The 26996-nt window shown below is 40.4% G+C and overlaps 2 protein-coding genes across 2 annotated transcripts; both read left to right on the top strand.

The window, feature by feature from the left end:
• Positions 1 to 1035: 1035 nt before the first annotated feature.
• LOC149300132 (erlin-2-B-like) lies at positions 1036 to 8532 on the top strand. The gene is made up of 11 exons (XM_089485567.1): positions 1036 to 1142; positions 3173 to 3254; positions 3823 to 3869; positions 4216 to 4277; positions 4407 to 4532; positions 5140 to 5213; positions 6477 to 6535; positions 6686 to 6777; positions 7162 to 7251; positions 7651 to 7730; positions 8320 to 8532. The coding sequence occupies exons 1-11, from the start codon at positions 1036 to 1038 to the stop codon at positions 8530 to 8532; spliced, it is 1032 nt and encodes a 343-aa protein (XP_089341693.1).
• Positions 8533 to 20000: 11468 nt separating this feature from the next.
• On the top strand, positions 20001 to 26752 carry LOC149300131 (kelch-like protein 10). Its single transcript, XM_089485566.1, has 6 exons — positions 20001 to 20146; positions 20486 to 20975; positions 21357 to 21974; positions 22287 to 22436; positions 23190 to 23500; positions 26680 to 26752. Exons 1-6 carry the CDS (start codon positions 20001 to 20003, stop codon positions 26750 to 26752), a joined length of 1788 nt encoding a protein of 595 aa, XP_089341692.1.
• The last annotated feature ends 244 nt before the right edge of the window (positions 26753 to 26996 follow it).

Genomic DNA, 26996 nt, shown 5'->3' with positions numbered 1-26996 from the left:
TAACATTATGGTTTTTGTTTCTTTATTAACTAAATATTTAATAAGCATGTCCTTTGGTATCTTTGGGCTACCTTGTTTGTCGCTGGAAAGATGGGCCTCAGCTGTGGTCAAAAAGTGTCTCAGACTCCTGTTCACATTAAATAACTTATTGATAACGAAGAGGAGTAAGTAGAGAGACACCTTATTGGTGACCCACATATGTTGGATTGTACCCTATACAAAAAACAAAATACTGTCTGCGCTTCTCACCCTAATAAAGTTGGCAACAAATATATAAACATAATATAAATGAGAGGTTTTGGTTATATGAATTGGCCAAAGCATAATTAAGCTCACCCGCCACGTCAAGGCACACTCTCAATAGGGTGAGATCCTACTCTCACCTCCTACATAGTGGGCACACAAAGCAGTTTATACTGCTACCAAAACCAGATTAATGTGTTGGGGGAGGTGCAATTAAACCTCCTCCCATTTAACCCCTGGACAGCAAGCTGCAACCAGACTGATGAGGAGCCAACAACCTCAAATATGTGCAAACAGGGAAAAGAAAAAATGTCGGTGCGCTAAGCTAGTCTCAGGCTCTGCTTTGTGTGCCCACTATGTAGGAGGTGAGAGTAGGTTCTCACCCTATTGAGAGTGTGCCTTGACGTGGCGGGTGAGCTTAATTATGCTTTGGCCAATTCATATAACCAAAACCTCTCATTTATATTATGTTTATATATTTGTTGCCAACTTTATTAGGGTGAGAAGCGCAGACAGTATTTTGTTTTTTGTATACATTGTACAGCCAACACACTGTATTTGCAGCATGCTCACACTGTTTGGTAGGCCTCATATTATACATTTGTATTATTTGAGCCTGAGACTAGCTTAGCGCACCGACATTTTTTCTTTTCCCTGTTTGTACCCTATACATCCAGTTTCTGTGAATAGATTATGCCAAAACATAAGCGCAACCTCCTGGCCCGAAGCGATCTTCTCTTTGAAAGAGGTGGTGTAACGTGTTGTCTCCCTCTGTCCTGTACAGGAGTGAAGATGTCACAGGTTGGAGCTTTGGCAGCCGTTGGGTTTGCAATTACTGCCGCCTCCCTGTTTTCAGCCATACATAAAATAGAAGAGGGTCATGTTGGAGTGTATTACAGGTAAGACTATTGCTTGTACTCCTCTTCACTCAAACGTTGACGCTCACCAGCTTGTATTGTTAATTCGTGGGACGGAATGGATATGATAATGATTTGGGGAAAGTGCTTTACTCCTGTTCCTTTTGTCAGGTTGCTAGTTTGCATAGTGAATGAGTTATTGGCTATTTCAATGCATCTGGAACTGTCATTGATAACAAGGAGAATAGCTTTTATTTCCCAGCGGATGTAGATCCGGGAATAATATTGGCACAGGAACTCTTGGCTTTAGCAGGTGGCTGCTCAACTTGTTAATCTGGAATTAATTGTCCTCATTTGCATGTCCTCAAACAAAGTTAAAGGATCATCGCTACGAGATGTGACAGACTTAGGCGATAAACCAGGATCTGCCTGAGGCATCCTGATTCACTGGTACTCTAGCTTTCAGTCTAGCCGCATTGAAACAATAATACGCTGTTTTTAATTATTTAACAAGCCTCTTATATGATATGAAAGGATTTCTCAGCCCAACAACTAACTAGACTAAAGTAACGTAAATCTTTGTTCAATACCGCTATTTTCATGTATCTGTAGATTGTGGGCTCTAAGTGACTGCCCTTCCCATTGTATATCCTGTACTGCCCTTGCAAAGCTTCTAGAACTTACCGTGAGCGCTTTGATGGGAAATACTGCCTGAAGTCCAGTCTGCCCTTGAATTTGACAAGCCATTCTGCTCGGGGGGGGGTGTAAATTTCAGGGAATTTATTACAAAAAAAGTAATAGTGGTCCTTACTTTATACAATCTGTCAAATTGTGAGTTACCGCTAGGAGGGCATTATTCATAACATAGAAGAATCTTCCAAATACGTTGTCCTGGTCATAATAACGGGGTCAGTGCTCCAATATGAGCGTATGGAGGGTTTTCTTAGGGTTTAGAAACCCTCTAAACGATCCCCAATTGCCTCTAGCCCCCCCCCCCCACACACACACACTTACACACACACTAAACTCATTAAACTAATACATGTTTTTTTTTAACGCAACGATCAGGGGTTATAGAATGGTTAGAGGGAATGGGCATCAAAGGGTATAACAGCTATGGTTTTCTTTTCGCTGATATACACAATGCTCTTTCTCTCTCCTCCAGATCACAAAGGTGGAGGGGAGAGGGAAAATATCTAGTTTTCATGGGACTGCCTCGGATGCAGTTATATATACAGGCCAGATATACTGTAAACCTGAGAGCGCTGCTGCGTTTTCTGTATGACGTACCTGTACATCCATAAGGGCATCCTGACATGCGTTTTATGGATGTACCTGTATGTCCATAAGGTCGTAAAGGGTATAAGAAGTGCAGTGTTTTGAATATTTCATTTTGGAACATTGATTTGAATATTTGTTATAATCGGCATAATTGTAAAAATTATATTTTTTTGTTTGTTTCTTAAAATAAACTGTTTGTCGAACCCCTGCATTAGACACATAGAATATGACCTCCGATAAGAACCATTGGGTTTAAGACCTGGACCTTAATCAGTCCCTGATCTTGTCTTAGAAGCTAATACAGTGAGGGAATTTCCTCAGAACATTGTAGTTGCCGGCATAGCCCATACATGCCGCCCTATCTTTATCATGTTGATCATCCCTGATTCTGCACATGATGCAACTAATGGCACAAGAAATAAAATGGGTTTTTAGTAAATTGTGATGTTAACGCTCATGCTGTGTCTTGTGCAGTTTCTGTTGTTTTCTGCCGACTATTTTATGGTTATTAGCTGTTTTATGTAGTATGTAGTCTAAAAACAACTAGGCAATTGTACCCAGGGAACATGCTTTGTATTCATGTTCTGTATACTCTTTAGTTGAAGTTGGTACATAATATTGGGTCAACATATAGTAGAAGGGATGACATAACCTTTTGGGAACTCAGAAGTCTCTTCTTTCGATGTAATCTGGAGCCTTGTGCAGTGGAATTCCATGTGTTTTATCAAGTGACTCTGATATTTGAACATAGTGGCTAATAGACTAACCTGCTCTACTGTCTTCTTCTGCAGGGGTGGAGCGTTGCTTACTTCTACAAGTGGGCCGGGATTCCATCTAATGCTCCCATTCATAACCTCTTTCAAATCAGTGCAGGTAAGAACAACGATGATTATTATTATTATCAGCTAATACTTAATGGGGCAGTCATTTTCTCAGAGGTCAGCATGGGCAAAGTTCAGGATTGCCAAACATCTTTAGAAACACTCAAAATGTATGGGACTGTTCCATTAAAACCAAGAATCTGTTTCCCCTTCCTTTATTGTGTACATTTTTGTAAGTCTTAAAAAAAAAATAAAAATATTTGAGAATTATTCTTGGCTGACATTTCATAAGCAAATAGAAAAAAAGATGTATAATGAATAGTTTTATATATAGTCTTAGCAAGTAATCCTGCAGATTGGTTGGCTGGATGTTTGGGAGGATATTTGAGAGGAGACAGTTGGGGTTAAGGAAGTAGACAATGGATGGTAGGGGAGGTAGATGATCTAGGAGCCTACAGGTAAATAGGTCCAGAAGGGACACATTGGGAAGGAAAGATACTGTCCTGGGCTCTCCAGATCCTGATTGATGTGCACTGCTATGGACTGAAATGAAAAATCATGCATAACCAATATAGAATATTTGCATCACTAATTTCAAACCTTTTCCTTCTTTCCTGAAGAGTACTTTGCAGACAGACGAGGTGAAGAATGTTCCATGCGGTACAAGGTAGGTTATCATCATGAACAGAAAACGGGGCAATATCTGTTAGGTCTCAAATATATCATCTGCCCTATTGCATGAATGCGTGACAGGCCGCTAGAATGCAGTACCTGTTACTGTGACACTGTGTTCTAATGCTACAGAGCATTTCTTGAGGAATGCTCTTGCCAAAAATGGGTCCACCAACCAAGGGATCGAAATGTCTCCCCTTTTCACATAAAATTTTCACATTCAAGGTCTGCCTAGGTATATCAGTGGGTACACAACGTCCGTTATAGCGTTTATTTGTTTTGAGTTGAATTTGGCTAATGACTTGAAGGTGTGTTCCTAACTCATCTTTTCTCTTCCTCAGTGGTGGTGTCATGATCTACTTTGACCGAATTGAGGTGGTAAATTTCTTAGTCCCTGGTGCTGGTGAGTATTAAACTTGGTTGTTATTACAGATCAGTTTGCACTTAAATGAGAACAACTTGTCACAGTTTGTCTATTTCTTACAAGCACCCTGTATGTCCTATTTGCTGAATACCCCCCTTTTCCTCCTAGTGTATGATATAGTGAAAAACTTCACTGCTGACTATGATAAAGCGTTGATCTTCAACAAAATTCACCATGAGCTGAACCAGTTTTGCAGTGTCCACACATTACAGGAAGTCTACATAGAGCTGTTTGGTAAGTGGCACATCTCTATCAACAGTGCAGGTTGAACTTGATGGATTTAGGCTAAATTAGCATATTTAAGTTATAAAAATCTGAAAAAAACGACCTCGTCTTATAATAGAGGTTGTCGTTTACTTAGACCTCAGATCTGTGGCACCGCAGATTAATCCTAGGGGCTTGTAACTCACGCTGTCATTCACTCTCGCACGTTCTGTGTCTCCCTACCTTCTCCACTGACTGCTTCCGTGTCCCTGTCTCCTTCCACACAGCTCTGCTTCTTCTCTTGCTTTTTCTTGTTCTTCTTTCTTCATCCACTTCGTTATCCAGATACTTGGGCAAAAGGGTGATTGGAGGAACTGTGAAGAGGCTGTCCCCCTGGTGCGTGCCATGGCTTCACCCTTTTGCGCAAGTACTCCAACAGGCCAGAATATTGCAGACAGATTTGCGTTGAAAGAGATACGCAGGAACGCTTTTCTTTCTCCATTACTGTAGGGTATTGTTTTCTTTCTGTGCGCCAATAGTAGGCAACTCCTGTTTGACTGCATCTCCCAGCATTACGAGGGGCTGCTTTAGAATGATTGGTGATTAGTAATCTGGCAATGTTCTCTACTCGACACAGATCAGATAGATGAGAACCTCAAGCTGGCCCTGCAGCAAGATCTCAATACAATGGCGCCTGGACTCATCATTCAGGTATGGAAAGATTTCTGAAGAGCAATCTTGTGCAGTTCTTCCCGGGCGTGAGCCTTCCTTCTGAAAAATATATTCAACATTTTTCTGATTATCTTAAGTAATTATTCTTATCTTAAGTACATTAACACTTCATTACTCTGAAATATTTCGTCAGTCGTCTAGAACGGCACAGAACACAAAATGTTGGAAAATGAACCACCAAAGAGAACCCAAAACATTCATAAAATGTGTTCCCAAATGCTGTGCATGTTGTCCGTGTTTGCTCCAATACTAGGATTATGAGACTGAGCAGATACATAGAACCTGCCGTGTTTGAAGACTTGCCAACATACCAAAACACTTAACGTTCCGCATTGAAGAGATGAAATCATTTCCTGGTCGTGTGCAGGAGTGCATCTTTTAAATAGTTGTGTCCCTCCAGATATATAAATACAAGTGCTTTGATTAATATGATTAACATAATTAGAAAAAATTTTTTAGAAAGAAAATTAGAAAGGAAATTGTTGAGCATATCTGTGGAACGACCAGCAACATTTGTTTTCAGCAGGCATGCTTAATCCTGCCTGCATGAAGCCAGACCACAGTCTCACTACAGATTAATCCCTGCATTGAAGTATACCGTGTTATGTATTATACTACAAATGCCACATGACATTGACAAATCAACCTGTGTGCATATGTTTTATTTAACTAATCTATGGCTAATTGAAACATCATCAATAATATATTCCCAATATATTTCAATTGAAATCAATAAAGCTAAATTCAGAGACACAGGGGCGAATTACTAATTAGTTATCTGCCTTTCCTAATGATTTGGAATAATGATACAAATCGTGTGACAAGTGATCAGGATGGCTGTGCTCGCAGTTTGTTACATTTGAATGACCATTACACACTTCTGTTTTTTTAAGCGTACCGAACAATAATATATACCATGTAAGAAAGTGACACATGCATTTTAAGTGATCTGCTGAACACATTTGGCAACTTGGACCCTGGACATCTGTATGGTAAATGTTTCAGGTCAACCGAAATTCCAGGTTACCAGGGAAGTCATTGGGGGATGTATTTGCAGAATCTCACTGCGTAGCTCAGATGTTATCCATAGCCTTCACTGGGTTATGGTTTCAGGTGTATTTACACTTTAATAAAATGCATTATTTTTCATTAATGAAAATCATTAACTCTAGGAGTCTACAATGAGTTGATTGGTCTGAACAAATGGATCTAATGATGGTCTTTGTCCTTTTCCTTTTGCAGGCTGTAAGAGTCACAAAGCCCAACATCCCTGAAACCATTCGCAGGAACTACGAGCTAATGTAAGATCTGCTAGTATGAGCACATAGCATATCAGAACATCACACGTGTTTTAGATTGAGGAGCCAGACAAAAATGTACGAGCCAGTTGTTTTTTCTTTAACCATCACATTGTTGCCACTTGGATCCTTATGAGGTTTCATGCGTTACAGGGAAAGTGAGAAGACCAAGCTGCTGATTGCTGCACAAAAGCAGAAGGTGGTGGAGAAAGAAGCAGAGACCGAGAGAAAAAAGGCTGTTATCGGTACGTAATGATGGCCATACCACGGATCATTAAAAGTCATTTTACTTTAAAGGATGGGAGGAGGGATGGCCTGTTGTAGTCCTTTGAGCTGTGATGTGTTCTTTTGGGGCGTACCGAATGAGACCACCTGTGCTGGAATCGCTTTCATTGATTTCATGCTTTCTTGCCACTGATTGGCTGCTTTAACAGCCAGTCAGTGGTGAGAATTGTTGGACCGTGAAGGAGCTGTACAGCTTCTCCCTAAAGTGTTATATGTTTAAATAATACATATTAAGGCTAGAAGTGAAATTATACTGTCCCTTTAAGCACACAAATCATTCATTGACAAAACCATTAAAAGGTCCAAAGGTGTTTTCCATACAAAAATAATTTGTCTTCATACAGAGGCAGAAAAGGTCGCCCAAGTTGCCGAGATTAAGTTTGGGCAGAAAGTGATGGAAAAGGAAACTGAAAAGAGGATTTCAGAAATTGAAGGTAAAGCTTAGAACTGACTTCCTACTCGCCTTCTAACTAGATAGGCCACACTAAGAAGACACAGCCCTTTCTAGTGTCTTCTCGGTTCTTAGAATCCGCTAACAGGTTCTTTGTTTGCTTGTGTTTTACCGGGGTCTGTGCTGGGTGTTGCCCCATTGCTGGGTGAAAGGCCGTACTGTATGTCTGCTTTTGTCACTGCCGGTGTTGGTTAAATGAATAGGTTTTATTCCAATGCCGGGAGCTGTTCACATGTATCTCTAATTATGATGAATCCCCATCCAGGTCATCTGATCTGAGTCTTTTCTGGCAGTTACAGCATGTTAGATTATGCAAGAGTTTTTATTTGTTTTCCCCTTTTTCTGTTAACAATTGGAAAATGAATCTGTTTGTTTTTGACAGACTCTGCTTTCCTCGCTCGTGAGAAAGCAAAAGCTGATGCAGAGTTTTACACAGCGCACAGACTGGCAGAGGCCAATAAGGTAAAATATTGCTTTACTTTCTACTCCCCCCAAAAAATATATGCAGCGTTACCAAACATTATGGCTTTTTTTAAAGGGTAATTGTCATAAAAATATGACATCCATGAATTATTTTTTTACAAATATGTCTGTTACCCTTAAGATGTAACCTATGGCTTCACACCTCTATTTCCACCTGAACGCATGCCGTGTTTGTAATGTTTATAATGTTAAATAAACCTTAGCAGGTGCTTTACTTGGAAACGCATGAAAACAACACATACGCTTTCAAGAAGGTTTGCCATTTCTATAACAACCTATTGGTTGCCCCAAAACTTATGCATGATGTGAGAGTTTTCCTTAATGACAGAATTATCTCTGGGAAGGGCTTGGCCATTCAACAGTACCAGAAATGTTACTAATGCTGTATATTCAGTTACAAAAGTTTAAGGTGGTAGAACACAACCTTGGAAGCACCACTTCTCTAGTATGCGTCCGCTCCCTTTCACCTCTGCTCCAAGTTCTCTTACTGAAGCGTAGGGAGATTGGCCATCATTGACGCATTCCCCATGTGTTCTCTCCATCTTACTCAGTCTTCTTTCATCCACAGCTAAAATTAACACCCCAATACCTGCAACTCATGAAGTTCCAAGCCATTGCTGCCAACAGTAAGATCTATTTTGGTAAAGACATTCCAGAAATGTTTATGGACTACTCGGGGACATCTCATCCTCCGCCGATGGTGTCAGAAGACCCTTTCAAACTTAAAAGAGCAGAGCAGCCGGATCCTCAAGGAGTCGGAGCAGAGCAGCTGGCTGTTTGAGGATTGTGGCTAACGTCTAATTTTTAAGAAATAGCTGAAAGTTGAATTATTCCAGGATTAGTTATGATTTTTTTTTTTTTATTCTATTTTTTAAACAAGTTTGTATACTACAACCAAATCTATTTGTGTCAGAGCTCGTGAATGGATTGCGCTTTCGTTCAAGAATTTTATATTTTTGTAAACAAGACGAAGGTTGTCTGGCCCCCTCAACCTCACACTTTAATTTGAGTTTTTGACTTTTGAATGAATGCAAGAGCTACGAATAATGCATTGCGATAGTCACACTCCACCACTAACTAATTCTTTGTAACCACTTACTGGCTTGACCTAGTAGGTCCGTCCATGATGACACTAAACGCTACTCCACCGTGGCCAGTGCTTGCCAGTCCTTTGCTCTAGAGAGCTGTGTAGCCAAAAATGAAGCACTGCTTGTCCCGTCTACCTGTTAGATCTCAGCCACACGTTTCATTAGGAAAATAAACTATAAATCGGTACATGGGTTTCATAGCGCAGTATTCATCGGGCGGTGGGAAGCTTACCAGGTACAACACAGGGACCACTCGTTGAACTTCTGTTAGCACGCTGCTCTTCCGCTGCATTCTGTAGAAAGTCTGCTACATCTTTGTGAGGAATTGAACATAAGACATCGTAAGCTGTGAAGCCTTTATATTTTCATGTCAAAAAGGAAACCTATTTCTCTTCTATTCTGTGAGTGTGAACAAACCAGTCTCTCACCGGTGCTCAAAGAGGAGGTAATTATAACCCAGAATTATTGAAGGTCTGTCTGTCTTCGAAGATGCCCCCGTATGATCCATCTGTGCCCTTGCAAGGTATGAAAAAGAACCTTTGTGTGAAGATTTAAGGATTCTTATTAATGTCGGGGTTGAACAATCTTCACACGCGTGTTATGTTAGTGAAGCCTGCGCTTCTTTCCTTTATGGATAGTACAGTAAGGCTACACATGTGAGATGCTGCTACTGAATTACCGTATTTTTCGCTCCATAAGACGCAGTTTTTTTCCTCCCAAAGTAGGATGAAAAATCAGCCGCGTCTTATGGAGCGAAGATGCAGGCAGGGAGGGGGGGGGGGGGGGCAACGATATACCGTATTTATCGGCGTATAACACGCACTTTTTTAACTAAAATCCGGAGCTTAAACCCTACCTGCGTGTTATACGCCGATAAATCCGGGGTCGCAACTGAGGCAGGCGGCGGCGGCGGCGGCGGCCGCCAGCAGAGGAGTCCTGGATTTCTGCCAGTCAGGGGGGCCCAAGGGGTGCCGAGCGGTTGCTGAAGACAACCGCTCGGCAACTCTCGGGCCCCCCTGCCTGACAGATATACAGGAATCCTTTGCTGGCGGCGGCCGCCGCCACTGCCGCCTGCCTCAGCGCTTCAACTCCTGTGTTGGAAGCGTTTGTCTCGGGTGCCGGCGCTTTACGCTGGGCGCCGGCATATGACGTCAGACGCCGGCGCTCAGCAGTGAAGCGCCGGCACCCGAGACAAACGCCTCACGCTTCCAACACAGGAGTTTAAGGTAAGTGACCGGGGCGGGGGGGGAGATCCTGAGAAGGGGGGGTTAGGGAGTTAGAGGGGAGATCCTGAGAAGGGGGGGTTAGGGAGTTAGAGGGGAGATCCTGAGAAGGGGGGGTTAGGGAGTTAGAGGGGAGATACTGAGAAGGGGGGTTAGGGAGGGAGGTCTTACTGTGTGTGTCTTACTGTGTTTGTGTGTGTGTCTTACTGTGTGTGTGTGTGTCTTACTGTGTGTGTGTGTGTGTGTGTCTCACTGTGTCTGTGTGTGTCTTACTGTGTCTGTGTGTGTCTTACTGTGTGTGTCTTACTGTGTTCATAGCTTATTCAGTTATTGTAATAAATATTTTAGCCCATTTTTTAGCTCAAAATATTTTTTCCTTTTTTTTCTCCTCTAAAATCTAGGTGCGTCTTATCAGCAGGTGCGTCTTATAGAGCGAAAAATACGGTACACATATAATAGCGTGTAAAGTCATCACACGCACTACATGCAGCAAAAATACATTTTGATTCCGTGTAACATTAAAGCAGTTGTGCCACTTTTTCCAAATATTTCGTTTTACAATTCCATACACTAAACCTGTGCGATGGTGTTTACAGATTACCATAATTTATATAGATGTAATAAAGAATCCACCTTATATCCATACCGTGGGTGCAGCTGTACGTCAAGTAATTTCTTTAACCCCTAAGTACAAGTAAAGTGAATATTGTTGTCCATTTTGCACGGAGTCCAGTGCGTTTTACTGCATACTAACAGGTGGCTATTGAAATTAGAAAATGCATCTCCCCCGTCTGCTTCTGTTGAACATGTACAAGATGAGCTACCATCTTTATGCGTGGTAGTTGGACATGCATGCTTGAGAACCGAGCAGTAGCCGCTCTTACATATACAAACTGAAATCATGTTAAAGTCAATAGTGTCTCTGATCAATATCAATGGGGAATAGGGTGAGACGGCTGTCGTTAGTCATGTATGAACGTGTCTTTATACCCTGCAGATGTGATAATCCCGCTTCTTACTGATACGCACACACTACTGCCATTATATATTTGTAACAATGTCCTTAATGTTTCACAATTGCGTTAAAGGTCTAAATAATTACATCGGGATATATTTATAAGGGGCAGGTCTAGGGCAAAGAACTCCAGTGTTGAATCCTCATGTAACTCTTTGCATCAGAACCGTTCTTCGTTCGCATCGCCGCCTGTCCCTCTATAGGATTCCCAGCCTGTAAATTTATATGCCATTAAAGTACCGCAGTTTATAGCAGGGCTGTACAGCACCGATCCATGAGGGCCACAAACATACCAGTGGTTTCTGAAGACATACAGTTTAATGAGTTTGTTTTGCTTACTGCAAAAAAAACTGCAGCCCATTTGCGACTGAACTGGAATTGTACAGCCCTGGTTCATATCTTCTGATAGTTTAGCTACAGCGATTGTGGTACATTACAGCTAAAAGAAACCTTATAATATAAAATATAATCTACCACTATTTTGTGAATATTTAAACCCAAGTTAAAATCTTGCAGGTTTCTGTAAAAAAAACAAAAAACCCTGGAGTAACTCAGGGCACCAGGATTTTTTAAAGATTTCTTCTTATTTGTAGATTAGTACAATAGGTGTATTTTGTTTAAAAATGTAGGGTTTTGCGTATAGGAGTTTGTGTTTTGGTCGGTGTAAGGTTTTTATCCCCTTCTGTGAAACTGTCTTGTAAGGGGTAGTCATAATACCGGTTTTTCTAGATGGTTTATGGCGTGGTTCTACTTGAAGGACCTCCCAGCAGGCTCCTGAGTTGTCCATTGAGCGCATCAACTGGGTTACCAGGTTTCCTGTCGAAACACAATGTAGGATGATTAAAAAGGTAGTTCTGTGATATGTTAGATTATGAAATTATGTATAGTGCACAGCTTTCTCTTTAAAGCTAGACACCATCTTTTGCTTTATTTTTCTTTACTACTTATTTATTTGAACTCAAGGCAGAAACGTCTGAATACTGCCTGTGTTCTCCATAATTGCTTTTGGAAAGACCTGCCTGCTGTTCCACCTGGTTAATCTCAAACTCCAGAGCCGCCTGGCTCTTATATTCTGGACCCGAATCTAATCACACCACAAAATCGGAAAATTAACAGATTTCACTTCTCCGGTGTTGGAAGTTTTGTTCTTCCCCTGAGAGCCACAAGGCGCACACTTAACTTAGGAACCTTGATAAAATGTGGACAATTTTATGCCTTTTTGGACGTATTGTGTGCAGCGGATGATGAAATGGTCATAATATTGAAAGTACAATAGCAAACAAATTGGAAATTCGACAGTTGTTTTATTCTACGACACTTTCCCATCAGTGCTGGCATGCTGCTCCAGAATAGGCCATGTAAATTTGGCCTGAATGTTTTCTAGATTTTGTAGATGTTCTGGAATCATCTCTGGCCATGAATTTCCAAGCCTACTCGGTTTGTGATGAACACCCCCAAATGAGCACAAAAACTAATTCCTGTATTGATATTGGGTCGATTTATTTACATTTATTGCCTAAGCTCTATTTTATGTTACCTGTTACAAGAATTGTTTTCTTATAGAGAAATGAAGAATTGGTTTTGATTGCAGGTTCATGTAACAGTGCTTGAAAAATTAAAATTCCATCCAGAGCTCTACTTATAACATGGATATTTCTAAATCGCCTCACATGAGGATTGGATTTCATAAACTTATATGAGCAGTTTATCTAAAATTTTTAGTTAAAAAAAAAAAGTACACGTGCCCCACAAAGTACCGTATTTGCTCAATTATAAGACAAGGTTTTATAATCGGGGTCATCTTATAATCAGACCTCAAATAGGTCTGACTATGAGACGACTACGATCCACCGGTACCGGTGCAGGGAACTCTGATCTCTGACAGCCGGGGAAGGTCTGCGCGATGGACGCAGACAACCCCCGCTGCTAGCCACGTCTCCTTCCGGCTGCAGCGTAAGTGCGTGGGATCTACACGCTGCCCCGGCTACATGACAGGGAAGTCAGAAGCAACGGTAAGTTTGGGGGGGGTGTTAAATGGGGGGCATAAGGCATTTCTAGAGGCAGAGTGCTCTGTGAAATGCCTTTTAACCCTTAATGCCACTCTGCCTCCTGAATGCCTTAAACCTCCCTATATGCCACTCTTCCCCAGAATATGCCTTTTAACCCTCTAAATGCCAGAGTGGCATATAGGGGTATAAGGCATTTCTGGAGGCAGAGTGGCACATAGGGGGTCAAAAGGCATATCATGGGGGACAGTGGCATATAGGGTTAAAAGGCATATCATGGGGCACAGTGGCATTTAGAGGGTTAAAAGGCATATCATGGGGCACAGTGGCATATAGGGGGTATAAGGTATTTCTGGTTGGAAAATAGAAGGAAATAAAACCAAAATATTTTTCTCAATCATAGCTTTTATAAAAAAAATTGATTAGATGAATTAACATTTACTGGTAAAACTTTTCCTATAGGGTTGTCTTATATTCAGGCTTTTTCTTTTTTTTCCTAAATTAATATTCAGATTTTGGGGGGTCGTCTTATAATCAGGGTCGTCTTATAATCGAGCAGATACAGTATTAGGGCATTGGGCGAAGATGTTTTTGGTGTCTCTACCCATCAAATGGACTTTTAAACTCCAATTGCCAAAAATCTTATTATTAGTGTTACTAATGTCCTACCATATTTCAGTTTTCGCCAGTTTTTCCATGATGCCAAAAGCTTTCATTTTTAAAAAAAAATTGTCAAATGTGTCTATTTCCCCCATTCTTGGGAAACTTTCTAAAGAATCCCTTAACACAATTGTATCGATTTTGTATATGTTGCTTTCTAAGAGAAATGACACAGTGAAAGCCAGCTTGTTATGATACAAAAGGGAATTGAGTCACTCCAACATGAATTATTACCTGTTTCATAAATCAGCAAAACGAATCAAAAGGAATTCAGGGAGAGGTAAAGTAAATATGTTAAGTACAAGAAACAGGTAATATACATATTATTATATATGTAATATTTATATAAATTATAAGAAATGTCGATAAATAATGCAGGCCTTTGTAAAAAAAAAAATATATATATTTTCTTTAAATCATGTTAGGTAACTACCGTATTTGCTCGATTATAAGACGACCCTGATTATAAGACGACCCCCCAAAATCTGAATATTAACTTATGAAAAAAAGAAAAAGCCTGAATATAAGATGACCCTATAGGAAAAAAGTTTTACTAGTAAATGTTAGTTCATGTAAACTATGTCAACAATTGTTTGTTAATAAAAGCTATGATTGAGAAAAATATTTTGTTTTTATTTCCTTTTTTTTTCTTTCAACCTGCACAGAAATGCCTTATACCCCATATATGCCACTGTGCCCCATGATATGCCTTTTAACCCTCTAAATGCCACTGTGCTCCATGATACGCCTTTTAACCCTCTATATGCCACTGTGCCCCATGATATGCCTTTTGACCCCCAATGTGCCACTCTGCCTCCAGAAATGCCTTATACCCCTATATGCCACTATATGGCATTTAGGGGGTTAAAAGGCATATAATGAGGCAGAGTGGCATATAGGGAGGTAAAAGGCATTTCTGGAGGCAGAGTGGCATTAAAGGGGTTAAAAGTCATTTCACAGAGCACTCTGTCTCCAGAAATGCCTTACACCCCCCATTTAACACTCCCTCCCCCTCCCTCCTCCAAACTTACAGGTGCTTCTGAGTTGGGGGGGGCCGCATAACACAGGAGGATCTAGGTCCCCTGCATCTGAGTCCACGGTGCTTAGTCCGGGAAGCGTGTAGAGCTCTACGCGATTGTATCGTGTAGAGCTCTACGCGATTATATCGTGTAGAGCTCTACGCGATTATATCGTGTAGAGCTCTACACGCAGCCCGGACTAAGCACCGGGGACTCAGAACCACCGGTAAGTTGGAGGGGCATAACACAGGAGGATCTGGGTCCCCAGTCCTTAGTCCGGGAAGCGTGTAGAGCTCTACGCGATTGTGTCGCGTAGAGCTCTACACGCAGCCTGGACTAAGCACCGGGGACTCAGAAGCACCGGTAAATTGGCGGGGCATAACACAGGAGGATCCAGGTCCCCTGCAGCTGCGGGGGATCTGGATCTTAGTCTCATAATCAGACCTATTTGAGGTCTGATTATAAGACGACCCGTATTATAAGACGAGGGGTATTTTTCAGAGCATTTGCTCTGGAAAAAACCTCGTCTTATAATCGAGCAAATACGGTAATTATGAGGTATTTTAAAATGGGCCGACTAGGTGGGTTGAATCGTTCTTAGCCACCAAATTCTAGTTTTCTAATAAGCGTACCCAGGAACTTTCAGGGTTTGACCCAGAGTCACACAGTCTGGAACGGACTCCTTCCTATTGTGCACTGTGATCATATATGACTCCCAGTTGGTGCTTTTGCCCCGAATATGTTATGATTGATATTCCTGCTTGCATGCAGGTGACTCAGTTAAGTGTATCTTTAACTAATGACAAGGTCAAGGACAGCTATTGGAGCTATTTGGTTTAACACATTTGGCGAGACACTACATAGAATCATCGTGATGGGCTATTAAATGATGAATATTTCGAGTCTTGGGGTCAGCTCATTTAGATAGTTCCCAGGTATGCTAATTAGGAACTAGGGTTTGTGTGTTACAAGCAGGGAATCGTTCTTAGCTAAGTTTAAGACTTATTACCAAAGATCGCATTTTTTTTGTTGGTAAAGCTACCGGGCTAGGTGACAGATGCCACCTCGGCCATTAAATATATTTAATCCCTTAAAATGGCACATAAACATTTAAGGAGCTGTTACAGTTTATATGGCAACAGCCTATCAGTGTCGGCTTTTGTGTCACATGACAAGCATTTATTCGGTCTAAATTTGACACCATTAATTTATTTCTGGGACGAGTTTGAGGATTAACAGCACCAAGAATTAAAAAAAATTAAAATATTTCAAATTATTCTCTTTCTGTATAACTGGCATCCAATGATCCAAATGTTTATGATGTGTGTATGTGAAATAAACATGTCTTTACATCCGATTGGCGTCATTTATTCTGCTCCAATTATCTCTCTGCTAAACATAACCTGTGGCAAACGGGTGCATACAGCAAATAACCGTCAAACTGCGTATGTTACATGGTAAGAGGAATTATAGGGTGAGAGGCTTAGATGTGATCAGGGCTGGACTGGAGATAACAACAGCAACTTTAACGCATATGTCCATTTTATGCTTGCATAGCGTGCAGCCGGACATACCCAGGCACTGTTTGCACACCGGGGAGGCAGATCGGGCGAGCACATGGCTGGGTTTGTCCATCAACGGGTGAGTCAATGATAAGCCAAACCGCTTTCTGGCACGGCTCCATGTTGGTAAACATTTTTCGTTATCACCTTAGATTTATAACACCGGCCGATGTGTTGCTAAAACTGCACAATAGTGAAGTCATTTTTCGATATATTTCAGTTATCCGTTGTTTATTGAGATTGACTGAGATCAATTTAGCCACAGTGACCCGGGGCAGCCCCCCTCCCCAACCACCATCTTCATGACAGGATGCTGGGATATGACATCATATCCTGGTGTTCCATGTCTTGAAGGTGAGCAGCGTTTTTTAAATACAGTCCATGCAAGACTCCCCTGTAACCGACCCGTTGGGTACAACTGCCGCCCGCTACCCTAGGCCTAGTCAGCCCGGGCCAGAATACGTTGCTGACGGTGGGGCAAAGCTGGAAAGTAGCCTTATTCAGGGGTGCCCAGCGTAATAGACTTCCGTTATAGTCGGTGGAAGCCATGATGCATCCTCCAACCGCCTGATGCCAAACGGGAGTATATATATATACACACTCCTGCGCTGTCAACGGCCATTTTAGAGAGAAAACAATAATGCTTTGCATGAATGGTCCCTTTCCATGGGCTGAAGGTGAGGACTCAAGGGCATTGATTAGTAAATCTTGATGGTATTTAAAAAGTAAGTGAACATACGTAACCCTTATACCGAATACATTTCATCCTTAACGTGAATTACAGAGAGATCATTCGGAAAACAATGATGAATACTGTTATAAAGTAACTCCAGGTGCAAAAACAGGATCAATAAATGTGCAAAACAGTCAAATGTACAAACTGATTTACCACAATATTTTAAGTCAGCCCAAAAAGGATATATTCGTACAAAATGTCACACCGTAAAAAGTGGTTCATCTCCTGCATAGATAGGTAAATTACAAGATGAACCATCAAGTCCATAATTCTGGTTTCCCATATTCAGCCCCAAAAATTTGACAAACATGCTAAACTTAAAGATGCTGTTCCACCTACTTGCTTTAAACCCTTCGTGACAATGGCCGTTTTAACATTTCTGCGCTGCTCGTGTTTAGCTGTAATTTTCTTCTTTCCCGTTTACTGAACCCACACACATTAGATATTGTTTTTTTCAGGACAAGAAGGGATTTCTTTAGATGACATTGTTTTGATTGTATCATATTATTTACTATTAAAAAAAGTATAAAATATGGTGAAAAATTTAGAAAAAAATGACTGTTTCTAACTTTTAGTTGAAAAATCTTTTACTCATCTATAAAAGGTAATTAAAAAACCTGCTAAATAGATTCTACTATTTGTCCTGAGTTTAGAAATACCCAATGTTTTTATGTTTTTTTGCTTTTTTCTGCACGTTATGGAGCAATAAATACAGGTAGCGTTTTGCTATTTTAAAGCCATTTTTTCCAAATCTGGTAATTCTTCCCCTCATGTGCCATTTCGGGTATCTTTGAAGCCGGCCAATGCAATTTACCCCATCAAATCATATATTTTTGAAAACTAAACAGCCCAGGGTATTCCAAATGCTGGTATTTTAACCCTTTCCAAGCACTTATTCTACCATCAGCCTTTGTCAAACTTTTTTTGCATTTGTTTTTTCACACACATTTTACTTTAGGTATGAATAAACAGGTTCTGGTATATGTCACTATCATAAAACACCCCAATATGTGTTCAGCAACATCTCCTGAGTACAGCGATACCTCACATGAATGATTTTGCCTGGCTGTTTGGGGGCAAAAGGGCCACATTTGGGACATGCGCATTTTTCAATGTTGAACTTTGGCATTTGGGGATCCACTGCCCATGCCCTATTTGGTACATATTTGAGCCGGGCCATTTCAGTGTGCCCAACAAAACCATATATTTTTGAAAACTAGACACCCCAGGGTATTTTAAATGCTGGTATTTTAACTCTTTGCATGCACACATTTTACCACCAGCATTTTTTCAAAGTTTGCAGTAGTATTTTTTTGTGTGTATTTTTCCCCCACACACCTACTTTATGTATGAATTTACAGCTCCTGGTATATGCTGCTGTCACACGACACCCCAATATGTGTTCAGCAACATCTCCTGAGTACAGTGATACCCCACATGCATGGGTTTGTCATTTTTGGGGGGAACTAAAAGGCCACATTTGGTACGTGTGCATTTTTCTAATTGGAAATTAGATGTGTGGCCATCCTTCCCCCCGTGTTAATTGGGACCTTGTTGAACCCGGCCAATTCAATTTACCCCATCAAATCATACATTTTTTTAAAGTAGACACCCCATGGGCATTTAATATGCCAGTATTTTAACTCTTTCCATGCGAGAATTGTTTTAAGCTAATATGCTAATTTTAGGACTTGCTCACAAAAATATATTTTTTATATATTTTTTTTTTTTTTTGCCTTTTTTTTAAATTTTTTAACATTTTTTTTCAACTTGAAGGTTCCCCTGATAGTGACATCAGTGGGAAATTATTTTTACATTTTACTGTTTTTTAACTATTTTTTTTCTAATTATTATTAATTTTATTTTATTTTTAATTTATTTTTTCTAATCACACTGTGATTAGAAAACTGAGCTCCATTGACTTGCATGGTTGAATGCAGTACCTATATTCAACCTGCAAGTGGAGCCAGAGTTCTCTAGAGGGTCAGGAGACCGTCTAGCGAACCTTTTCATCTTTATTATTTTTTTTCCCGGGCCGCCGCCATCTTGCTGATGGCGAAGATCACCGGCAGCTGCGGCTGTGACCGCTCTCCGGAGCGGTCACAGTCCATCACCAGGTAAGTGTTTGGTGTCGTTGGATGCCTCCTGATTGAGGCATTCCAGAGACACCATTTAAGTTTAGGAGGCGATCGTTGATCGCCTCCTAAACGTTTTTAAAACGGGCGTCCGCAGCCATACAAAGTATGGCGGATGTTGACGCCCCGGGGAGGGGCCAGAGATGGCCCCTTTGTGCCGATAATGGCGTTGCTGAATGCCTCGAGGTCGAGGCATTACAGCAACGCCGTTTCGGTGCAGAAAGCGTAAATAGATCGCTTTCTGCACCCGTTTAATGATGTGCCGGTCCTGGCACGTCATTTGTTGTTATCGACTTGAATTTCCGTGACGTGCCCGGACCGGCAATTGTCATCAAGGGGTTAAAAAAAACAAAACAAAAAAAAAAAAAACTCACTGGCACCTTAAATTATTATATTCATCTGTTGCATGCACTAAAAGGGGTTCTGTGATTTTCTGTGCAAATTGTTAAATCTGTGCTTATGATTAGTTTCAGCAAAACTCCTAGCAACGTAACATACAGGGCACTGAGGGGAGGACTCGGCTGCTAAGCATCACTGGTAAGTTCATTTACCTACCATTTAAAAAGGCCAATAATCCTAGTCAGGCCAATATTTTTTGTACATAAAATTTGGACATGAGCGTTATAGAATTGTATTATGTTGTCATGGGCAACGTTTCAGGTAATGGAGTCATCAGAGGTCTGATTAGAACGTTTGGTTCCCCTTGCAGATCAGCATTGTCTGGAATGAAAGTTGCAGACCATGATTACCAAGTGATCTCCTCTGGTTGGAGGACATTTTCACTTTAGGTTTACTCTAGAGAGCCATGGAACGCCAACTGAGCACCACGGCCTGCTCTGTCTTCAACGAGCTGAGGCTAGAGGGTAAACTGTGTGATGTCGTCATCATGGTCAATGGCGTAGAGTTCAAGGCTCACAAGAACATCCTCTGCAGCTGCAGCTCTTATTTTAGGTATGCTATAATCTTGCAGCTAGGGCTGCTGTGTTAAAATATATTATATCATACTGCATAGTTCAATAAATAGTTCAAGAAATCTTAATGAATGTGACTACTTATTACAACAGATTCAACTCTCCTGCCAACTCCTACTTTAGTAGATACAGCCTTCTTTGTTTTATCCTGTAACTGGGGACACATACGTTAATATGTTGTACATATCACCAATAACTTTCATGCAGTTCTTTGCTATACAATACATAGTGGAAACAACGACCTGGTCACCCCAAGCCCCGGTGACCTAGAAAACTATTAACAGAGATGGTTTTTAATGACGTCTACTTTTTCCAACAGAGTTTTATTTACAAGTATTTTGAATAATATGCAGAAAAGGGTGTACAACATTCCAGGCATCTCTCCAGACATGATGGAATTGATTATAGAGTATGCCTACACCAGAAGGGTCCCCGTCACAACTTGTAATGTAGAGCAACTCTTGGCTGCTGCCGATCAGTTTAACATCATGGGTATTGTAAGAGAGTGCTGTGCGTTTCTTACGTCTCATCTTTCCTTCGACAATTGCATTGGTATCTGCAGTCTTACTGAAATTTACTACTGTCCCGAACTGTGTCAGAAGGCTTTTGTGTTTATCCTGCATAACTTTGAGAACATCTTTAAGACGTCTGAGGAATTCTTGGAACTGTCGGTGATGAAGCTCAGCTACATCATAGAGAGGGATGAACTCAATATTAATAAAGAGAATGTTGTGTTTGAAGCCATTCTGAAATGGATTGACCATGATCCGGAAAAAAGGAATCGGTATATCTCAATCCTGCTTCCAAAGGTATCGTTGAAAATACTCGATCACCTATATGTGCTTTAACTTTTATTTTTAAGGACAAAATGCCCCACAAAAGTCTTGCTTTTTTGTTTTGCAAATACAATGAGTAATTTTTTTTAATCTCTTATTAGTTTGATTCATTAAGCGCACCTTGATGTGTTTTATGTTAATGATAAATCATACTGTTCAAAATGGGACTGTTAAGATGAAGTTGATACCATTTATTGGGCCAACACACACAAAAAGTTGAAGTTACATAAGCTTTGGGGACCTCAGAGGTCTTCTCCATGAATGAAAGAGACCTCTGAGGTCCCAAAAGCTTATTTTGAGAAGTAATATTTTATCCCACCCATTACATAATGTAACAAGTCTTCTCTCTACCAGGTTCGACTGGGATTGATACAAATAGCATACTTCCTAAACAATGTGAAAACCAACATCTATGTGAAGGACAGAGAAGATTGTAAACCCATTATTATTAATGCTTTTGAAGCTATTTTTCATTTCAACATGAGTGGACGATCCAGTTCCAACTTCAGAAACCCACTTTGTAGACCACGCCTCCCTTATAATATCTTATTTGCTATTGGTGGCTGGAGTGGCAGAAGCCCTACAAGTACCATCGAAACCTATGATTCCAGAGCAGCTCAATGGGTCCATGTTATGTGCGACGAAGAGCATCCAAGGGCTTACCATGGTGTAGTGTACTTGAAGGGCTTTATCTACATCATTGGTGGATTTGATGGCTTGCACTACTTTAACAGTGTGAAGCGATTCGATCCAGTGAAGAAATTATGGGAACAAGTGGCCCCAATGCATTCTAAAAGATGTTATGTCAGTGTCACGGTACTACAGAACTTGATTTATGCTATGGGGGGATTTGATGGCTACGTAAGACTCAACACCGCAGAACAATTCCAGCCAGAGACTAATCAGTGGACTTTGACTGCACCTATGATCGAACAACGGAGTGATGCCAATGCTACCACACTCTCTGGAAAGGTGTGTCACTATCACTAGCTTTATTAAACTTAAACAGTTATGGTGTTGTTCCTGCTATTGAGGGGTTCAGTCACATGTTAATGGAGCTTAGAAGCAGTCCAAGACATATCACACAATCGTACCAGGGAATTATACATAGAGCTCACAAGGCATCTTCAAAAAAATTCAAGATGCAGCCTACTTCAGCTCTACACTATGTTTTGAATATATACATATTTCTTATGTGTGGCAGGGGTTTAAAATTTGGTCTTTAGAATAAGCAAACCATGCCTGGGGACTACTGTTTTTCTAACAAGTATTGTATATTTGTAGATCTACATATGTGGTGGATTTAATGGCAACGAATGCTTGTTCTCAACTGAGGTCTACAATCCCAAGACCGACCAATGGACCATGGTAACTCCGATGAGAAGCAGGCGCAGTGGTGTAGGAGTTGTAGCCTACGGACATCACATCTATGCAGTATGGGGATTTTGTTAACACTTCATATTTCAGTGACTTATTGTGGCCAATGTATATGTATGTACTTGTTTTCTGAAAAGGTTAGAGGCCCATATTTTACAGAACATACTTGGGTTGTATAAAATATGATTCTGGTGAAAGTTTGAAATGTGTTCTTATCACCAAAGCAAAGAAGTAATTCCACTGGTTACCGTGGACGTATACAACTTTCCACCGTAATCACCTTTTTATATATTATGTTTAATTTTAAATATATGCCTTTTGAAGAATGTTTTTAAGTGCATTGGGTTATGCTAATATTATAATTTACGATTAATTGCTTTATATAGCGCCATCACATTCTGTAGTGCTGTAGAATGGGTAAACAGGACATGGCAAGTAGTATATAACATAACAATTAGACTCACAGAAACAATAGGTGAGGAGGGCCCTGTTCTAACAACGTTACAACCTAGAGGAGCCAAATTAAGCTAATAATAGTATAATAAATGTTAGAAACACAGCATTGTTTATACCAGTTTGTTTTAACAAATTTCAGCATTATAATAGTAGTATTTTGATGAGGCAAAAAAACATATCACAGCCGACCTATAGAACCTATGCCAGCTATATAAACCGTTAAATAATCCCACGTCTACAACGTCTGCTAAGAAGTAGTAGTAGACATAAAATTAGAAATGTATAGTAACAATACCGGAAGCGAGGAAGCTTTACATTATTATTCTCATGTTATTTCTTATTACTTTGTTGCAGGTAGGTGGATTTGATGGCACTAATAGGTTATGCAGTGCCGAATGTTACAGCCCCGTTTCCAACACATGGCTCCCTCTACCTTCTATGCTCTCCTGCCGTAGCAACTTCGGCATTGAGGTGGTGGATGACCTAATCTATGTCATTGGAGGTTTCAATGGCTTTACAACCACTTTTAAAGTTGAGTATTATGATGAGAAGACAAGAGAATGGTATGCCGCCCAGGACATGTCCATCTACCGTAGTGCTTTGAGTTGTTGTGTAGTACCCGGACTTCCCAACATCCAAGAATATTGTGCTCCACGTAACACATTTTAATAAAAAAAGATAATATTACATCACCATATTTTACCAGCATTCTCCATTCATGGGTTGTGCTTTAAGCCCAAGAGCCAAAAAGAACAATGGAAAAATAAATTAACTGTCCCTTGTTACATTTTACAACAAAATGAATAAAAATAGTAACAAGAATTTGTTGTTGTCTTTGGTATAGACAGTTCCAAGGTGTAGTATATATATCGCCTTTGCTAAATATTATCAGAGATTCTTGGGATAAAGAAACAAGTGGCCATAATATAACATGTAACAAAACCAGTAGCAATCAAGGTCTCATTTACCAATTCTTAATTTTAATTAAACAACTAAATAATACATAATTAATGATGGTCAACAATGATTAGGCCAAGTGTTACTATAATTGCAATATGAATAGATACGCATTAATACCTTTACATATAGACTTTAATTTGACATCTGCTCATCGTAATGTTAAAAAAGGAGGTTTAACTCCTTCCTGACTGATGACATACCAGGTACGTCATGAAAAGATGGTCCTACAGGACCAATGACATTAAAATTGCTCCATGTCACCGTGATTGCTTTTGCTGCCCATTCCACGACCTGAGTGGTCAATCTACAGCATATTCACTTTACATATGTCCATATGATTGCTTCTACAGCCAATCACATGCACATGCGCTGTCAGATGACAAAGGCAAAACTTGCGTTTGTATCTGTTCTCTGCCTCTCCCCTTCGCATTGTTAAGGTGAGCAGGAGAGAGACAGAGAACAGTAAGAAACAGTGTGTCCCAAGCCCCATAAGGGGTTAATTATTTTTTATATTTACTTGTTAGTTTATATTGTGAAGTTTATGTGGTGGGGGTAATTAGTGGGGAATTTATTAGGGCTAGGTAATTAAAATACAACTTAACATAAATGAAAATTAATATGGGGTAGTACATTTTGAATACATTACTATATTTTTTATAAAATGTGTACAATTCGTATACCTGTAAAACTGTGAATAAATGTGACCTAAAAAACAGATATTATTTGTGTAGGTAGACAAAATGAGAGGGAAAGACCAGTTGAAAAAACATAGCAAAAACAGAAAGAATGATCTGGTCCTGTAGAGTGAAATAACCCTGATCCTTAAGGGGCTAAATATTATGACTAATAAAAATAAGATTAATAATAAAAAATGTAAAAAAAAAAAAAAAAGTTAAAAATCGATATTGCATAGGTACAAAAATTAATTACCTATAGTTTTAGCCGAACTTCCGTGGTAGAAGACGCAAACCTGTAGAGGAAGGAAGTTTGGTTCTGGTTTGCAGTTCTCCTCCAATGAGCTGAGCCTGACGTTCAGCTTGAGCCGAACTGGTTCACCCAGATTTAAGCTTCCATAACCAAATATTAGGAAACTGGGATGTGCTCTTTTTCCCATTTTGGTGGAACTGCACCACTCCAGATGCCTTCAGTCATATGGCATGACCTGGTAAGTTGCATATGGGGCAAAAGACAATGATGGAAAGGAATGAAAGAAAGAAACACAAATGGCAAGAGATTGAGGCGAACAAAAGTTTTTAGGAGGATGTAGAAACAAAGTGATAAAAGGACTTCCAAACTCAATTATCTTCAAACACAGTCGAATTACTAGACTTGTGCAAATGGACCAAAAATTATCTTTCATCTAGTTTTTGGTCCATTTATTTTTGGACAAAGAATTTATTTTCCTGCTCTTTCGTTTCAGATGAAATTCGGAGCGCTTTTTCCATTCGGAAGTGAAATTCACTCTCCCTCGCACTCTCATTTACGCACGCTCACTTTGACACTGTCTCGCAATCTTGCTCTCTCTACCTACCGTCTCCGCCAACCGCAGATTCACAGAGAAAGAGAGGTGCAGGAACACTCTCCCCAATTCCTCCAATCAAGGGAGAGGGTGTGTCCAGAGGCTCCGTCCAATGTGTTTTACCTCCCCAACAAAATGCTTGATAACAGCTGTAAACAGAATTTTGATACAATACATCGTTCCCCTTTCACCATGCATAACAGGATCTTGGGATTCCGATTAAATATTTTATCATTAATATATAACATAATTCATGTTATTTTTAATATATTCCTTGATCTGTTTCTATTGTAAGCCTCTTTTACTTTCTTGATCCGTACAAAGTAGGTGCATTTATAAAAGTAATGATTAACATAACGGTGCACATCCACCAAAGGGCGGAGCCACAGGAACAGCCTCTCCCTCATTCCTCCAATCAGGGGGCTGACCCAGACTGGCCTACGGAGATACCAGGAGATTTCCTGGCAGGCCGCCTCCCCTGGGGCCGCTCTTGAGGCAAACCACCTAATTATACATGTGGCCCCTGCAGTTGCATTGGGCACCCACTGCACATCTGCCAGATATTATGTTATATCCATCGTGACACTGGCTGGCAGACATGTTTTCCCCGGTAAAAGTGAGTCTGCTTTCGACCTTCAGAGAGAAAGCTGCAGCGGTGCAAGAGAGAGTGAGCAAGTGCATACACACTAGCAGCCACTTTAACACCATACATTTACATACACACACACCACTTGTAACATCAAACACTTACGCATACATACACACAGCCCCTCCACTTATACATAAATATACATAGAAACTCTATCACCATACACTTATAAACATACATACATACACACATGCATGCTCACTCTAACACCATACACTTACACTTAGAAACATACATACACACATGCATGCTCACTCTAACACCATACACTTACACTTAGAAACATACATACACACACACACATGCATGCTCACTCTAACACTATACACTTAGACTTATAAACATACATACACACACGCATGCTCACCATTCACCTAACATACATACACACACAATCTAATCCATACACTTATACACAATATGCACTTACACACACATAGCAAAGCGAGGACATCAATGGAAAACTTGAAGTTTCAACTAACACTAACCACCTAAGCACATACTAGGTCTATATCTCATTAGCACTACATAAGAAATAATACCGTGGACCTTTGCCTATCATTTAATATTGCCCACATGATAGACGCCTTTGTTTAAGTGCTAGTAAATGCTCACAATGTATTCACTCGGTATAAGTACCAGCAGTCTGGGAGATTATTGCTTTGACAAAGTTTACAGAAATCAGTGTAACCCTCCATGTGATTGCTATAGTTCACCTCTGGTCTAAACCTGAGAGATGATTTCGTCTTTGGCCTGTACCTGAGATCTTGGCACCTGTCTTTTTTCTAAGGATAGCGAATGAGTAGCCTGCTTCCACAATCAGACCTTCCAGAGATGCGGATAATACCTACCTTTCATGTGCATTGATGAAAATTGGAAAACAAAATTTATTTGCATTAGGGAGAAGTTGCAGCTGCAGCGACGCAGCTTCACATCGCCTCTGTGGTCCAATGCTTCTCGCTACTGATTGGCTGTTCGAGACAGCTAATCAGTGGCAGGAAAGTCACTTGGGGTCCTACAAACCCCCCCCCCC

Source organism: Sceloporus occidentalis, unplaced genomic scaffold (genome assembly GCF_023333645.1).
Source record: "Sceloporus occidentalis isolate IW3139 unplaced genomic scaffold, rSceOcc1.0.p SCAF_26, whole genome shotgun sequence".
Classification (NCBI taxonomy): domain Eukaryota; kingdom Metazoa; phylum Chordata; class Lepidosauria; order Squamata; family Phrynosomatidae; genus Sceloporus; species Sceloporus occidentalis.
This window is presented reverse-complemented; position numbering and strand designations above follow the sequence as displayed.

Excerpts from the sequence above, each read along its gene's own strand:
- LOC149300131 (XM_089485566.1), top strand. The coding sequence starts at position 20,001 with ATGGAACGCCAACTGAGCACCACGGCCTGCTCTGTCTTCAACGAGCTG. Across the intron at positions 20,976-21,356 it reads TCTCAATCCTGCTTCCAAAG|GTTCGACTGGGATTGATACA; the intron begins GTATCGTTGAAA and ends TCTCTCTACCAG. Across the intron at positions 22,437-23,189 it reads ACGGACATCACATCTATGCA|GTAGGTGGATTTGATGGCAC; the intron begins GTATGGGGATTT and ends ACTTTGTTGCAG.
- LOC149300132 (XM_089485567.1), top strand. The coding sequence starts at position 1,036 with ATGTCACAGGTTGGAGCTTTGGCAGCCGTTGGGTTTGCAATTACTGCC. Across the intron at positions 5,214-6,476 it reads CGCCTGGACTCATCATTCAG|GCTGTAAGAGTCACAAAGCC; the intron begins GTATGGAAAGAT and ends TTCCTTTTGCAG. Across the intron at positions 6,536-6,685 it reads CGCAGGAACTACGAGCTAAT|GGAAAGTGAGAAGACCAAGC; the intron begins GTAAGATCTGCT and ends CATGCGTTACAG.